Raw genomic sequence first — 15,380 nt, 5'->3', positions numbered from 1 at the left:
ATGGAAAATGAATAATTGAAATGTAAATGTGTTCAGTCAGCCATGACATATTTGATATCTGAAGTTTGCTTCCTTAGTTTAGCACTGGAACTTATGCATAATTCTGTAAATTTCCATTTTGGTGAACTATTCCTTTAAGACCGGGTACTCTGTGTGTTTAATGCCAACATATATTAGGGCAAATATTCTTTCCACTACTTCCCACTGTAAAAACCGGTCTCTCATAGAAAGCTGTCTTTACGACACTGTAGATGTTTGAATGGTCAAATTAGTTCTCTTCTTCATTCTTAGTCACATTATAACAATTGTATAATGTATCAGAATATCTAACATCCAATATTATACCCTATTAAGGTTTATAATGCCTGCATAAGCATTGCTTTGCCCCATATCTCTTCACTTCTCGGGGCAGTGCTTTGAATCGGAATGAAGGTCATATCGTCCGGAACTAAAGATCATTCAGCAGGATTTCTCATGAATATATAATGACTTTAAATGGTTATTGGGTTACCAACCTTCAGGAAATCTGGACTGCTATGCATTTTAGGACACACGAGGAATTGCGTGTTTTAAAGTGGTCCTATCGTCAGAGAATCTTGTACCTCCAAAACGATAACTTTTCTTCATTATCTGCGTCCCATCTTTAATCACTGTGAAACCTCATGATCTAGATCTTAATCTAGATCTTAATCTCCCTTAGAGCCGTACAGCGTTCCTTAGGCTTTAAACCGAGACGCCGTCTTGTATCTCTTTCGAAAGATGATAAAATGTAGGACGAGTAAAGGTTGGACAAAAGCAGAGCTACATGTTTCATTCAAGACTGTGGCAACTTTTTGCACTTTGCTCAAACTGTAATTGTTAGAGGCAATCAAAAAGATGCAGGCATCAGAAGTAGATGTCAACTCCACCCAACCCCATAGAAGTGCAGCATTTCATTACAAACCTCTGCTAACTGCCTCTCTCTAAATTATATTGTCTTTGGTGTCAATACATGATAGTGGAATTAATAGGAATTAGACAATATTTCTAAAGTAATCCTTTTAGCCGTATGGATCGGGCACCTGATCCATAGCTATTGAAACCAAAGCTCAGATGTGCTTGCAAATTCGATTCTGCTGGGAAACTGTAAGCAGAGGGATGGGCTCTTATTAGTTTTAGGCAAGCAGGCATTATAAATCAAAATGACACAAATTGACTACATCTTCTTGGGCTTACCATTGGGAGGGAATATGTTCAGATAGTAATAAATATAAAATAATTATTGTGTCTCCAAAGCCGCCACCCTGCTTGACCAACTGCCAATAAGACGCCTGGGCATATTTATCAAAATTTACAGCGCAACCTTTGCTTGGGTAAACGCAAGATGTTTTAGCATCACATCAGTGTCTGCGATGGTGTTGAGACGTAAGGGCTGCTCTTTTATTATAAATCATCCCAGAAGGGTATTTTGTGAGTTTTATTAGATCGGTTTTATTTGATGACCAAGATTAGTTGAATTCATTTCGCCAGAGTCTTAAGGGTAAAGTGACTGCCTAGAGACGTTAACCGGTTAAACGAGCAATCTCATTTTCTGAAACACCCCATACTGTCGTTTTCACTCTCATTATGTTGTAATCAATGGTTATCAGTGGTGAAATTGCACTGATTGTCCTCTTGTGTCCTGTAGTCTTCCTGTGTCCAGGCCTCCTGAGGGGTGTGTACCAAAGTGAACACTTGTTTGAGTCTGATCACCAGTCAGGAGCCTGGTGCAAAGACCCTCTGCAGGCCTCGGAGAAGATCTACTATATGCCGTGGACACCGTACCGCACAGACACCCTCACCGAGTACTCCAGCAAGGAGGACTTTATTGCAGGACGACCCACGACTACGTACAAACTCCCCCACCGGGTGGACGGCACAGGCTTTGTAGTCTATGATGGCGCACTCTTCTTCAACAAGGAGCGAACGAGGAACATTGTCAAGTTTGACCTGCGTACACGCATCAAGAGTGGCGAGGCTATCATCGCTGGTGCCAACTACCATGACACGTCACCCTACCGCTGGGGGGGAAAATCAGACCTGGACCTGGCTGTAGATGAGAATGGACTATGGGTGATCTACGCCACTGAGCAGAACAGTGGTCGCATCGTGGTCAGCCAGCTGAACCCATACACGTTGCGTGTGGAAGGTACTTGGGACACAGCCTACGATAAACGTTCAGCCTCCAATGCTTTCATGATCTGCGGTGTGCTCTACGTGCTCCGGAGCGTCTACGAGGACGATGATAGCGAGGCCACAGGCAACAGGATCGACTACATCTACAACACGGAGCTTTCCAAAGATGGCTACCTAGATATCCCTTTTCCCAACTCGTACCAGTACATCGCTGCCGTAGATTACAACCCCAGGGACAACCTGCTCTACGTCTGGAATAACTACCACGTGGTTAAATACTCACTGGATTTCGGGGCACTTGACACTCGACCAGGTAAGGCGTCTATGCAGGCATGTTAATTTGTTTTATCTCACTTCAGTGTGCTTGTCTAAAGGTTTGGTGGGTTCTAAAGCCATGCTTTGTGCTTTAGTATTTTTCCTGACCCTCCGTGATTCATAGCAATTGTGAGGAAGTGTTTTATCGGACCAGTAGAGTCGAGGTCACTGGGGGAAGGATGTGAAAATAGTTCTGGTATCCTTTAGTTCACTTGAGAAATGCACTGCATAAAATGAGTGGGTAGCAAGGGAAGGAAATGTTCTTGGGTAATTGGTGGTTTTAGCAAAAGCTTTGCCTGTAGTGTCGCTAATGCTGAGTGTGGCGGGGTTGAGGGGGTTAGACATGCTAGCAGTGTTTCTTTTTGAATGAACTCTAATTGGAGCAGAGAGCAAAGATTTATATATATATATATATATATATATATATATATATATATATATATATATATACATTAGTTTTTTAAGCTTAATAGAACTGCAGAAAAGAAAACTGGGTTGTTGTTGTGTCTTTTTTTCTGCTCACATTTCTGTGTGGGCTTGTGGTAATTATTTGGTGGTAATTATGATTCCTTTAAGTGTGACGTTCATTTTTTGCTATTACTAATAAACATGGCTGGCAGCTGTGAGAGAAATGTTGCTACTTCTCTAGAGTAATTACACTGGTGAATCATTTGAAGTCTCACCAGAACAAAAAAAAACAAAACAAAACAAGAACGAGACAAAACATCCAGTTGATTAAAGGAGGTTATTCTGGCACTGGGTTGTTCTTTCTTTCCAGAGCCACTGTAATTGCTATTGCCTGTTTTAATTTATTTATTTAGTTGTGCTATCCTGATAGCGCCCAGCATTAAAGAAAAGAATGAACGAGTGTTTAGATGTTGAATTACTTTTTTTTTCAATCAGGCTAGAAACCACTTCATTATCCTTCCTTGACAATGAGAGCAGCTTTGAAGCTTTGAAAGCAGCTATTAGTACCCTTACTTAGCTTCCCTGCGATACCAATGCATTGTTTTGCCTTTGTGTGGGGTAACTTGGGAATTAGCTCAAATTGTAGAGCACTTTCTGAGGATGTGGTAGGTAGGAGGCTAAGGTAGTAAGTTAAAACATTTGATATAGCGCACAATGTTTGTGAATAGGGCAGTGACCATTCAGTGGTTTCGGTTCCGAGTCAGCGATCAGAAGATCGTGAGCTTGAAATCCCAGGACTGCCACAGCTCAGCTGTAATCTTGGACTGTAATCTTTTCCAATAAGTGAATTGCTTCCCAAAAAAAGGGGATCCTACATTTGCCGAGACCAAATCTGTGGAGTTTATTGTTGTTTAAAATAGTGATCAGTGGGGCTCTCGAGAGGAGTAATTGAAAAGCGTTCGTCCGGAGATCGTAAGTTGGAATCTCGACAATCCCACAGTCAACCGTGGCTGGAAGTGCAAGAGAGCAAAAATTGGCCTTGATCGCTTGGTTGGAGGAATGATATACCCCAGTCATGGGTATCTGTGAGTTCATGTATCTGGAAGATGGTAGATAGTGCTTTCCTCTGAGAATGTTACTCTGAGCAGCAGTTTGAAAAGATGTGGTTGGTTGGCTTGATGTGTCTCGGAGGAAGCACTTGTTGGCCTTCACCCTTGCCGGTTGATACCTATAGTATGACAAGGGAGAGCTGGCTAGTTTGTGAGAATTGTCCAAAACCAAATTACAGTCATGTGCGTTTGTCATTTGTTTGTCCACCTGACATGTCAGACCAAATTTACTCCCCAGTACCAAATCCCCAATTTGTCTTTGTCACCTTTGGCAAGCTGTAGCCCTTCCACTGTTGCTCCTTTTTCCATCTCCCTCTACCTGTGCTTGACTTCTTTGCCCAGTGTATTAACAACAGTGATAATGGGTTTGCACAAGTTGTGCCATGTGTATGTGTGAGGTGTGTATGCACCCTCCTTGAGCAGCAGGGCAGTAGCCATTGTGCCTAATTGCTTCCTTCTTATGTTCCTGTTTGGCTTGCCATGCAGAGATTCAGCCATGGGGCCACAGTTGTTGCCACTGCTTATTAAGTGAAAGTGTTCAAAATGGTGTTCTTGCACACATTAGCTAGTCTGGGCTCAGAAGGTGACCTAACTATATAGTGCCAAATTTACTCTCACTGGAAATGAACTGGCCTCCATGCTGTTATACTTAACGAAAAAAGCAGTGCTTACTGAGCATACAGAGAATGTGTGTGTGCTTGTGTAAATACAGACTGGTGTGTGTAGCAGGCCCAATGTCACCTGTGCCCTGTAGGTATATAAGACTGATCTGCCTGCTCACTGGAGCTCGCAACGCACAGCATCCTAGCACCGGGCATGTACTCCCAGCACAGCTGCAGCCCCACTGGTGTGTGTGTTTGTGTGTGTGTGAGTATGTGTGTGTGTGTGTGTGTGTGTGTGTGTATAGCAAACCTCCAAAACTGACTCTGCTGACCTGCAATACATATGCATACAAGAACCCGAGTAAAATGAACCAAGATCAGTTTTCATTATGAATTTATGTATCCGTAGGGTTCTTGATGTTGTATTGTATACACGTGTACATTGAGGTTTCAGTTTATTAGGTACTAAATTGGTAAACTTAATAAACTCAGCTTCTACATATCTCTGTAGCACTACACAATTACCTCCAGATACTGAATTAGCACCAAAGCTAGATTAGATGATCTAGCTAGCTAGTGTTATTACCAATTATCAGACATACTAGCAAGTCGGATCAGACAACTTAAAAACCTTTTGCACTTTGTGGTTTTCCCAGTAACATGGCAACAGAGACCGGTGAGGGAAAGGGGGGGTGTGGACAGTCGACAACATTAAACGGAACTGTAAACAGACTAAAAAGCCATGCCATTGGCAGATTGTTGGGGGGCATGGTGGTTAGCACGTTTGCCTCACACCTCCGGGGTTGAGTGTTTGAATGCTGCCTCTGCCATGTGTGTGTGGAGTTTTGCTTCCCCGTTCTTCCTCCTCCAGGCCAAAGACGTGCGTCGTAGACTGATTGGCATATCCAGAATTGTCCGTAGTGTGTAAACGGGTGTGTGATTACGCCCTGCGATGGGCTTGCCCTTCATCCAGGGTGTCCCCTGCATCCTGCCCCGAGTTCCCTGGGATAGGCTCCAGGCTCCCCTGTGACCCTGTGTAGTATAAGTGGTACCAAAAATGGATGGATGGATGTCAAATTGTTGTGGTATAAGAGGAATAAAACACTTTGTTATGTGCTGTTATTGGAAAAAGCTGGTGACAGTCACTTTGCTTCACGTTGGAAAGCAGCACACCATCCCCGTTATTGTTTATTTTCCTATAGCAGCACATCCCAAACTGTTTTATTCCTTACAAAGCCTAGCCACTTCTCTGGAATCTTGCCCAAAAAGTGACTTCTTATAAAGTTTCATCATATTTACAACCTTTAACGTTAGTCGTCATCTTTAGGAAGGGGATATAGATCGGAAGGCACCTCACATCCCCATGTTCTAATAAACTGCTCTAATAAACCTTTTAGAGAACCAGTTTCATTGCAATGGCTCAAACGATACCAGGATTTTCATCATCTCTAACTAGTTGGGAATTAACTTTTAAGTTTTAAGCGGCAGTATCCAGTATTGTTAGTCGCTGAGGTGAAAACCAGATAAAAGCGGATCAGATAAAAGAACTAGAAGTTGTCATACACAAATTATTCCACAAAACTTATCAAGTGTATCTTGCCAATGAGAGCAATTAGAAGATGGGTGAACCTAATAAACTTCATCGATGCAACTCATAGCACAGAATTTCGCTCCGCCTCTTTGTTCTCGGTTTAATCGGATTCAATGCGAACACCAAGGTCAGCGATGAGTGCTCTTGCATTCTCTCTCTCTCTCTCGGATCCTCATCTCCACAGCGACGACTTTACCTCAAGCCGTTCTCTTTTTTTTTTTTTTTTTTAAATACTTGATTTATCAGAAATATGTTATTCACCTTGAGTTTTGGAGAGCATTTCCTATCTTTACTCTTCAAATGAGTGATTTTTCAGAGAAGTGGTTTTGTTCTGGGCTCGTGTGTGCGTGCTACGTTCATGTGCGATTTGCATCATGGGATTATGCGTAAATATTACCATTATTCATCCTCTGTGTGTTGCTGCTTCAGTGTGAAACATCTACAAAGCTTCTTAGTGATACCCGGAGAGAAAACACACACACATTCTAGTTGAGTCAGGTTGAACCAGGTCAGTGTCTTCACTTGCCTTAGCTGTGTCTTAACAAGACCATCTTTCTAGAAGAAACTCCTTTCCAGTGCAGTAATGAAGACGACTTCTTAGGGACTTAGGACTGGAGCTTCCCTCATCCGCCTGTCATCTTTGACCCTTCTCTCCTCTCCTCTCCATTATGGCTGACCCTCGGATTTCACCTCCTCGACCTTTTCTCTCCTTTCTTCTCTCATCACGTCGTTAGTGTGATGTAATGCCGTTGCCAGTGCATACCTGAGATCAGAAAGATAAAAGGACAATGACAGAGCCTCCGAAAGTGCAGTCGGAGAGCCGTTACAGGCGTTATAGAGACAGCTGAGGGACACACCCAGGCAGAATGATTAGTGTCCTGCAGTTTCCACTGGGATTTACTTGCTCCATTACTCGCTCTAGTGCAGCTCTGAGAGGCATTACGGATATTGACTGCGGCTAAATGTTCACCATTTTTTAATAACCGCCCTTGTGTGTGGCACTCGAGTGAGAAAATGGTGCAAATGGCAAGCGGGATCATTATACTGTTGGATTATTTCTTGTGCTGATGATAGCGTCAGTTCATTTGTGTAGTGGTGAATAAGGCCTGACTGATACAACGATAGTCACAGATACTGATTTTATAGAGCTAAAACTGTGTATGTAGTCAGAAATTAGAAAAAAAAAAACTAACAACAGTGTTTTCTGGGTTGTTCTAAATGGTGTTGTTAAAGAGGTGGTGTCTAACAGTTGTTTGTGGAACTCGATAGTGTTACCTGTCTTGGTCTTGAAACCACATATCAATGGTCTAAGCCTCGTCATAAACTCAGGTGAAATTCTACTCGGGCTTGTCTTGGTCTTGGTCTACGAAGACTCTGAATATGTTTTTTCAACACCGCCAAGACAATAACATCATTTCCATGAAGTACTTGCTCCTGTTGTAATGTTTCTATTGCAAAGCAGGGCACAATCACACACAAACACACACGCTACAAACAATTTAGAGATGATAATCAGCCTACAACGCATGTCTTTGGCCTGGGGGAGGAAACCCTCGAAGCATGGGGAGAACATGCAAATTCCATGCACACCGGGAGGAGGCAGGAATCGAACCCCCAACAAGGTGTGAGGCAAAACGTACTAACCACTAAGCCAGTGTGCTCCCCTGGAGTTATATAACACAGCTATATTTGATCGCAAAAGGTAGTATGCACCCATGTCCTATGTATGTCCTGTGTACTTATTTGTACAAAATGATAATACAGAATTAGGTAGGTTATTGTAATTACTTCAAGGGAAATTTCATGTTAGGTTAGACTGATTCTACAACCAGCAAATTAACTGGTCTCTGTCTCGACATGGACTCGGCTATGTGTTGATCTCATCTTTGTCTTGCCCCGCTGTCATACTTGGTCTTGACTCGGACTCCATTGGTTATGGTCTTGGTCTTGACTCGGACTCCATTGGTTATGGTCTTGGTCTTGACTCGGACTCCATTGGCTATGGTCTTCATCTTGACTTCGACTCCATTGGCTATGGTCTTGGTCTTCACTCGGACTCCATTGGCTATGGTCTTGGTCTTGAATCTGTCTCAGATAAGGAGGTCTTCAACCCAACACTAGAACTCGACAACTCCAAAAATAAATTACTGTAATGTACACAATAACATGCCAGTAGTAAAGACACCCATGTGTTCACAGCCTCAGAATTAGCATGCCTACCTCAAAAACAAATAAACAGTATTAAAAACAATACACTGTAACTTTTGGTGTAGTATGTCTACGTACTATATATACACTCCAGCATTCACAAAAAAACTATTATTTAACCTCCTTGAACAACATTTTATTGTGTTAAAATGTAGTTTCAATAATATTGGCTGTTTTGTGTATATTCATGACATCTAATCTCAATTAAGTCCATTTCAGTTCCAGACTGTAACAAAACAATGTGTGTAAAAGTTCAAGGAGAGCGAATACTCATGCTGTTTCCTTTTAGTAGCGCTTACTTTTCCAGCCTTTTGTTGGCCCCGTCCCAACTTTTTTGAGACATGTTGCGGCCATCAAATTCAAAATTACCTTATTTTTTTCCTTAAAATGGTACATTTCCTCAGTTTAAACATTTGATATGTTTTCTATGTTCTATTGCGAATGGCATATGAGATTTATGAGATTTGCAAATTGGTTTTTATTTACATTTTACACAGCGTCCCAAATCGGGGTTGTAGTATGCTGAGCATCAAAATACAAAGAAACGGAAAAACTACAGCACCATAGATTCTGCTCTAGCATGTCTAACGAAAAAAACACATGAATGTATAGGAAAACTACCATAACTTCAGAATATCTACCATGAAAATACCAATACATGGGTAAACTACTAAATTCCTATCAACTTGTGGCAGGCAAAACAATGTCTTACACTCTGGAAAATGCTGGAAACAAAATCGAATTACGACTCAAAATTGTGATGAATATAGTCAGCTACACCCTCCTTTCTCTGTCTCTCTGTCTCTCTCTCTTCACTGTCTGTCCACTGTCTTTGAGTTTGAGACCTCTTAATCTCTGCCATCTGTGGATCATGGCACCCGCCGTGGTCTGTTTGGCATCCAAACCCCCACACACATACACACACTGGCTGTCTGGCATTTGCATGTCGCAAGAGAAGGCTGCCATCTGTGTGTGTTTGTGTCTTGTATATGCACGTGTGAAAGACATAGAGTGGGAAAATGGCAGCTCTGGTAAGAGACTACAGTTCTCTTGGGATCTGTCCTCGTGTCCTGGAGTGGTTGTGTCATTGTGCAGTGCACCACTCACCTCGGAAATCGCTCCTCTTGCTGACAGCTCCTTCAGCTCCAGAATGCTTAACTACCCTACAAACACGCAGTGTGTTGGTGTGTGTATGTGTGTGCGCGAGTGACTTCGACTGTGAGTGTGTTCTGTAAAGCAGCTTAGAAACCCTGGATTTTGGTAAGCACTCTCAAAGTAATTATAGCATACAAACATTACCTCTCTTCTCCCCCACACTCTCTCGCTCTCTCTCTCGCACTCCCTAACGCTGTATTCCTCTCCCTCGCTTTAGAGTCTGATGATATTGTTTTTTCCAGATTCTCTTAGATGAATTCACACAAAGCTCCAAGTTCTCAGAGATACTTTGAAGTTTCCGCATGACACATTGCGTAGCGCGGCGGAAGTTCTGCAGACATTTCCGATTGGTCATTACTTTTCTTCAACCAGCGGATGACTTTTACCTCTAAATTTAGATCTCGGACAGTCTACTCGGAGGCCTTGAGGGCTGAGTGTTTTAGCTTTTCTTTCCTTTCTTCTGTGAAAGAGTCATGGTCACACAGGTGAATTAAGTCACCATTCCATTCAAAATAAAATAATTGCATGCACTGTAGAAATAGCAGGTGATTGCGAGTCCCCTTGAAGGTGTAGGTCTATTTAATTATCAGTATAACCTGAGTAACCTTACATTCGTACTAGCAAGCAAAAGACAAATGTTTGTTTTTTTCTACGTACGTGTGAGATACAGCTTTGATTTCAGCAACAGTACGTAGCAAGCGAAAATTGAATCTCACGATTGGCTTGAATGATTCCTCGGAACAATATTATGGCATGTATGGTTGGACGTTTCTCAGAAACTTTTTTTCGTACCTAAATTCGTTCCCATTTATTGTTTGATGCTCCAAAACTGAAAAAAAAAAAAAAAACTGATAACAGTGGTTTCTTCTCTTTAGATTCTCTTTAAATATGTATAAAGTGACATTACGAAGAAGAATAAAGCTTGGAAAGAAGTAGCAGAGATTGCTGGAGATTGCCTCTGTTGATTGCACATACAGTTAAAGCAAGACTGAATCTGAGCATGTAACATGTAAAATAATACAATTTAACAAGTTAGCTTCAGAAGCTGTACACCGATCAGCCAGAACATTAAAACCACCTGCCTAATATTGTGTAGGCCCTCGTTGTGCAGCCAAAACAGCTCTGACCTACACAAGACCTCTGAAGGTGTGCTGTCGTATCTGGCACCAAGATATTAGCAGCGGATCCTTTAAGTCCTGTAAGTTGTGAGGCGGGACCTCCGTGGATCGGACTCGTTTGTCCAGTACATCCTACAGATGCTCGATCAGATTGAGATCTGGGGAATTTGAAGGCCGAGTCAACACCTTGAAGTCTTTGTCATGTTCTTCAAACCATTCCTGAACCATTTTCCTGCTGAAAGAGGCCACTGCCATTAGTGAATTGCACTGCCATGAAGAGGTGTACTTGGTCTGCAACAATGTTTAAGTAGGTGGTATGTGTCAAAGTAACATCCACATGAATGCCAGGACCCAAGGTTTCCAGCAGAACATTGGCCAGAGCATCACACTGCCTCCACCAGCTTGCCTTCTTCCCCTAGTGCATCCTTGTGCCATCAACAAGCCCTGGGCACCCATCACCCTGTCGCTGGTTCACAGGTTGTCCTTCTTTGGACCACTTTTTGCAGGTACTACCCACTACATACCAGGAACACTTGCTGCCTAATATATTGCACCACTTGACAACGAGATAATCAACGTTATTCACTTCACATGTCAGCGGTTTTAAAGGTTATGGCTGACTGGTCTATATAGCTTCTATTGTTTATCATGGAAACACATGCCCACAAGTGGCAAAAGTACAGCAGTGGTCGCTACACGACCACAAGAAACAAATGCTATTGTGACTGTAGTGTTCGCTAACCTGGTTCGGTTCCATGCCAACTCAGGTATCACCAATCTTGAAGTGGTTCTTCAAAGCTGAATTGGCTCTTGAGAATTTGTCCAGAGTTTCTACTTCAGTACTGAAAAGAATTCAAGCACCGTGCTGTTCTGTGTGAAAAACTGCTAAAATGATTCAAAGATGAGTTCACCTAAACACAGACCACGTTCATGAGTAAAGTTTGACATTTAATCAGAACCACTTGTTTATCATTCGATAAAGAACACTGGATAAGTTTCAGAGAGCCACCTACTTACATGTGTTACGCTGTTTCACGCCAACCTTGTCCATGTTTTTTTGGTAATTTAATTGGTGGCATACTTCAGTGGCATTTGTTTCTGATAATGGCTGCCAACCCATAGTGGTGCTTCCTCTGTGGAGCTGAAGCTAACTGTTAATGCTGATCACTGAGGTAATTTAAAGTCCACATGAGAGCCGTGATTTGATTCTGCATGTTGATGCATTACCTTGTGAAACAGGAAGTCAGTGGGAAGGTGTCCTGAAGTGATTGATTTACATAATAGACATTACTGTTCGAGATATACCAATCTGCCAGTTTTGATCTAAATTTGATTGTGTGTGCGTGCGAGAGAGAGAGAGAGAGAGAGAGAGAGAAATCATCAATTACACTTTGACAATTACAAATAGAGATAGTAAGATAATAAGATAATAACAGATAACCTGAAAGCCTATGAATGCATGTAGATGCTTGTGAGAGTGTATGGATTTGTCTGTGTGTGTGTTTATACCCAGACCTGTGTCTATACACGTCACACAGACTCCTTGTCCCTGGCATATCTAATGAAGGCAGCTTGACCAATTAAACTGTAAACAACGGTCTGGTTCAGGTCATTAGCGCTGTATCATGTCACATTAAAGTCCCAAATGAACATCACTCTGATAGTGCGAAGCTAGCTGCTAATGCTAATCACAAATGCTAGTCTTGAGGTGAAAGATTTTTACGAAGTGCCACTGACACTCTTAATGCATTCTAACAGAGGCCAAACCTATTATCTACTACTCAGACTAGCAACATTAGCAATAGTAGCAATGTTAGCAATAATTCAAGTGAAGTATTAACGCTCGAAGTGCTTGTCTCAGTTAGGCCTATTAGGTATTCAGATTAGCTTGCAGTGCTGAAGCTATGTGCTAATGCTAATGTCAGTCCTGAGGTGAAGGGTTTAAAGTCTGACACTGACAGAGATGGAAGCAGCTTTAGCGTTTTTCCCCCTCCTCACACTCATGTTTGTATTACTTTCCTTGGGAGGACCTTCCACTGGCAATTATTAATGCAGTTAATTACTGCTATGATACATCTAAATCTATACTTATCCATAACCTTAATATCTCAAAGGAAATGCTCTTTTTAGTCTTTTAGACACAATTCTTCAAATAGTTAGCTAGCATGGGCCAAATGTATTATCTACTACCCAGACTTCTAATTATTGTTAGGAACATTATCAATATTAGCAGCAATACCAATTATTATAAGTGCTTACCTCCCATATGCCTATTTGGTATTCAGGTTAGCTTTTGTGACTGAAAGTCTCCTTGTAATATGCTAATCCTGCGTCCTGACCTCCCCCTCGGCAGAGTAAAGCTTCGCCTCGTATGTCACAGCCTACTGCTGCCATCTTCCAGTGTTTAGGGCCACATGTCAAACAGAAGAAACGATAGCCATGTAACCTAGGAATGGAGCCAAGCTCTGAAAATGCATTCCAGCCAGAAGGTAATTGACCTAATTTAGTCCACATGTGGAGCCTCTGGATGTTGACCTGGAGCTCAGTGGAATTGGGAGAATTGCAATCTAGGTCCTGTCTCCTCCATGTATCATTCTATATGAGCTGACAGCGGATCGTTTTAACTATCCTGTAGAAGTGTGCCCCCACTGACGGGTGACTCATTCAAGCTGGCATGCAACACTGAAATGAAATCCAGCTCTGTAATAACCTAGAACTGGTTTATTCTAAAAAAACAGTGCTGTACACTAATGCTGGTGTAAATTGGTTAATATTGGTGTTTATTTTGACGGTGATAGTTGGTTTTCGATTTCGAGAATTGGTGTTTGTTGGTCGATGATGACTGTTAAATGCATGTTTTTAATGGTCGATGTTGGTCCTGGTTGGTAAATTTTGTTTTTGATTTGCAAACGTTTGTGTTTGATGGAGAACACTGACGATTAATGGTATCTATAGGTATTTGGTGGTTGTTATGCTTCGACATTTGGTGGTGAATGTTGTTTGATTGTGAGTATTGGTGTTTGGTGGCGATTCTTGACTATTGCTATTGAATGTAGGTGTTTGATGGTTGATTTGGATGTCTGATGATAATATTAGGGTTTTGGTGGTAAATATAGGTGTGTAATGGATGTAATGTTCTAGAAAATGTTTGTGATTGATAGTGAATATTGGTGTTTCTTGGTGAATATTGGTATTTGTTGTTAGCGATGAATGCTTTATGTGGTGATTGATTAGGAATCTTGGGGATTCATTTTAAATATTGCGATCTGTTAGTTTGTTCCATGTAGTGTTAGAGAAAGAATTGAAAACCCTTGCCCTGTCTTCTCCATGTATCGAACTATATGAGCTGACAGGGGATCATTTTATGCTGTGGAAGTGTGGCCCCACTGACGGGTGAGTCATTCAAGCTGACATGCAACACTGACATGATCCAGATCCAGCTCTGGAATACCCAAGAACGGTTGTATTGACTGACAAAAAAGGACCTCCTGCACTGTTGGTGGCAAAATTTAAATGCTAACGACGTTAGACTGGTCCTCCTTGATGTGGCGAGTCATTAAAACTGACAAGGCCTGCTTGCACTGCAATGAGGCCTTCCTAGCAGTGAAAGAAGTGTGTCTTAATTTCATTGCTGCTGGAAGAAGACGAGAAGTAGGCATAATTAAAGCGAGGTTGAAGCTTCAAATTTGCTAGAATGAAGCTTTGGCTTGCGACTGGAATATGGCATTGCAGAATGATGTGGCGTAATTGGTGTTCCTTGTCAGTTCTTATAATCAGATTTTTTAAAAAGGTTAGCATGCTAACTAAAGAAGAAAATAAGAACGATGTTGTGGAAGTGAGAGCGAAAGACTTGGGGGTTCTATAAAACAACGTTTTTTAATTATTTTTTTAAAATTTTGGATGATGGAGAAAGCTGAAGTGTTTGCTTCTAACCTTTGTTAAAACTAGTTTGATGGAGTGTTTTTGGTCAGAAATCAAAGGTAGGAATTGGAAATTCCTTTCCAGTATAAAATTTCCATCTATCCTTCTAAAGGGTTGTTTGGTTTACTTCTTGGGGGACCATTAAATATTCTCAGTAGAACCCTATATCAATATGTTTACCATTCAGTGTTCCAAGTAAAACCCTTCAGGGAAGCCAAGAACTAGCCAAAGAACCCTCGAGGAACCCATGCCTGATGGCTGAAGTAGCATAATGAGAGCCAGAAAGCATCAATTGAAATGTTGTAGGATGAGTTGTTTGAAAAGTTTGTGATGCATTATGGTACAGTGGAAAAATAGCTTTAATGGTGTTTACTAAGGGTTTTTAATATGAAATAGAAATTGCAGAAATTTGTTTCCTAGGTTGAAGGGTCTTCTGTAGATTACTCATTAAGAATCCATTTGCCTCGGCTAATCTTTCTTCAAGCATATGGATACGTTCCACAACTCGGCTTGCTCTCCCTATGTCTTTCTCACTCGTTATGTATTAACGAACTCTCCCTCCGTAGCTGTTCTTTTACTGCTTGCATATGGTCACCAGACAGATGGAAGTGCCATAATTATCACTTTCCAGAGACAAACGTGTGAATGTCATGTCTAGTAGGGGGAATTACAGTGTGCAGGAGTCTCTCGTACTCTCTCACACACACCTCTTCTGCATTAACTGTAATGCTCCTTATGCTTATACACACATTCAGTAAACATGCTCATGTTTCTTACTTCGCATCACTGGCTAAGCCCA

General features: G+C 41.6%; 1 protein-coding gene across 3 annotated transcripts in view; it reads left to right on the top strand.

Moving 5' to 3' along the window:
• Positions 1–15,380, top strand: part of LOC128604116 (adhesion G protein-coupled receptor L3-like) — a 344,541-nt gene that overhangs the window by 223,579 nt on the left and 105,582 nt on the right. For all 3 annotated transcript variants that reach the window (XM_053618945.1, XM_053618946.1, XM_053618944.1), the window contains exon 6: positions 1,667–2,467. In XM_053618945.1, coding sequence (XP_053474920.1) covers positions 1,667–2,467 — 801 coding nt within the window. The remainder of the gene's footprint in view (positions 1–1,666; positions 2,468–15,380) is intronic.

The sequence above is a fragment of the Ictalurus furcatus genome, chromosome 29 (assembly GCF_023375685.1).
Source record: "Ictalurus furcatus strain D&B chromosome 29, Billie_1.0, whole genome shotgun sequence".
NCBI classification, from domain to species: Eukaryota; Metazoa; Chordata; class Actinopteri; order Siluriformes; family Ictaluridae; genus Ictalurus; species Ictalurus furcatus.
The sequence above is the reverse complement of the archived record's forward strand: the minus strand, read 5'-3'. Positions and strand labels throughout refer to the sequence as shown.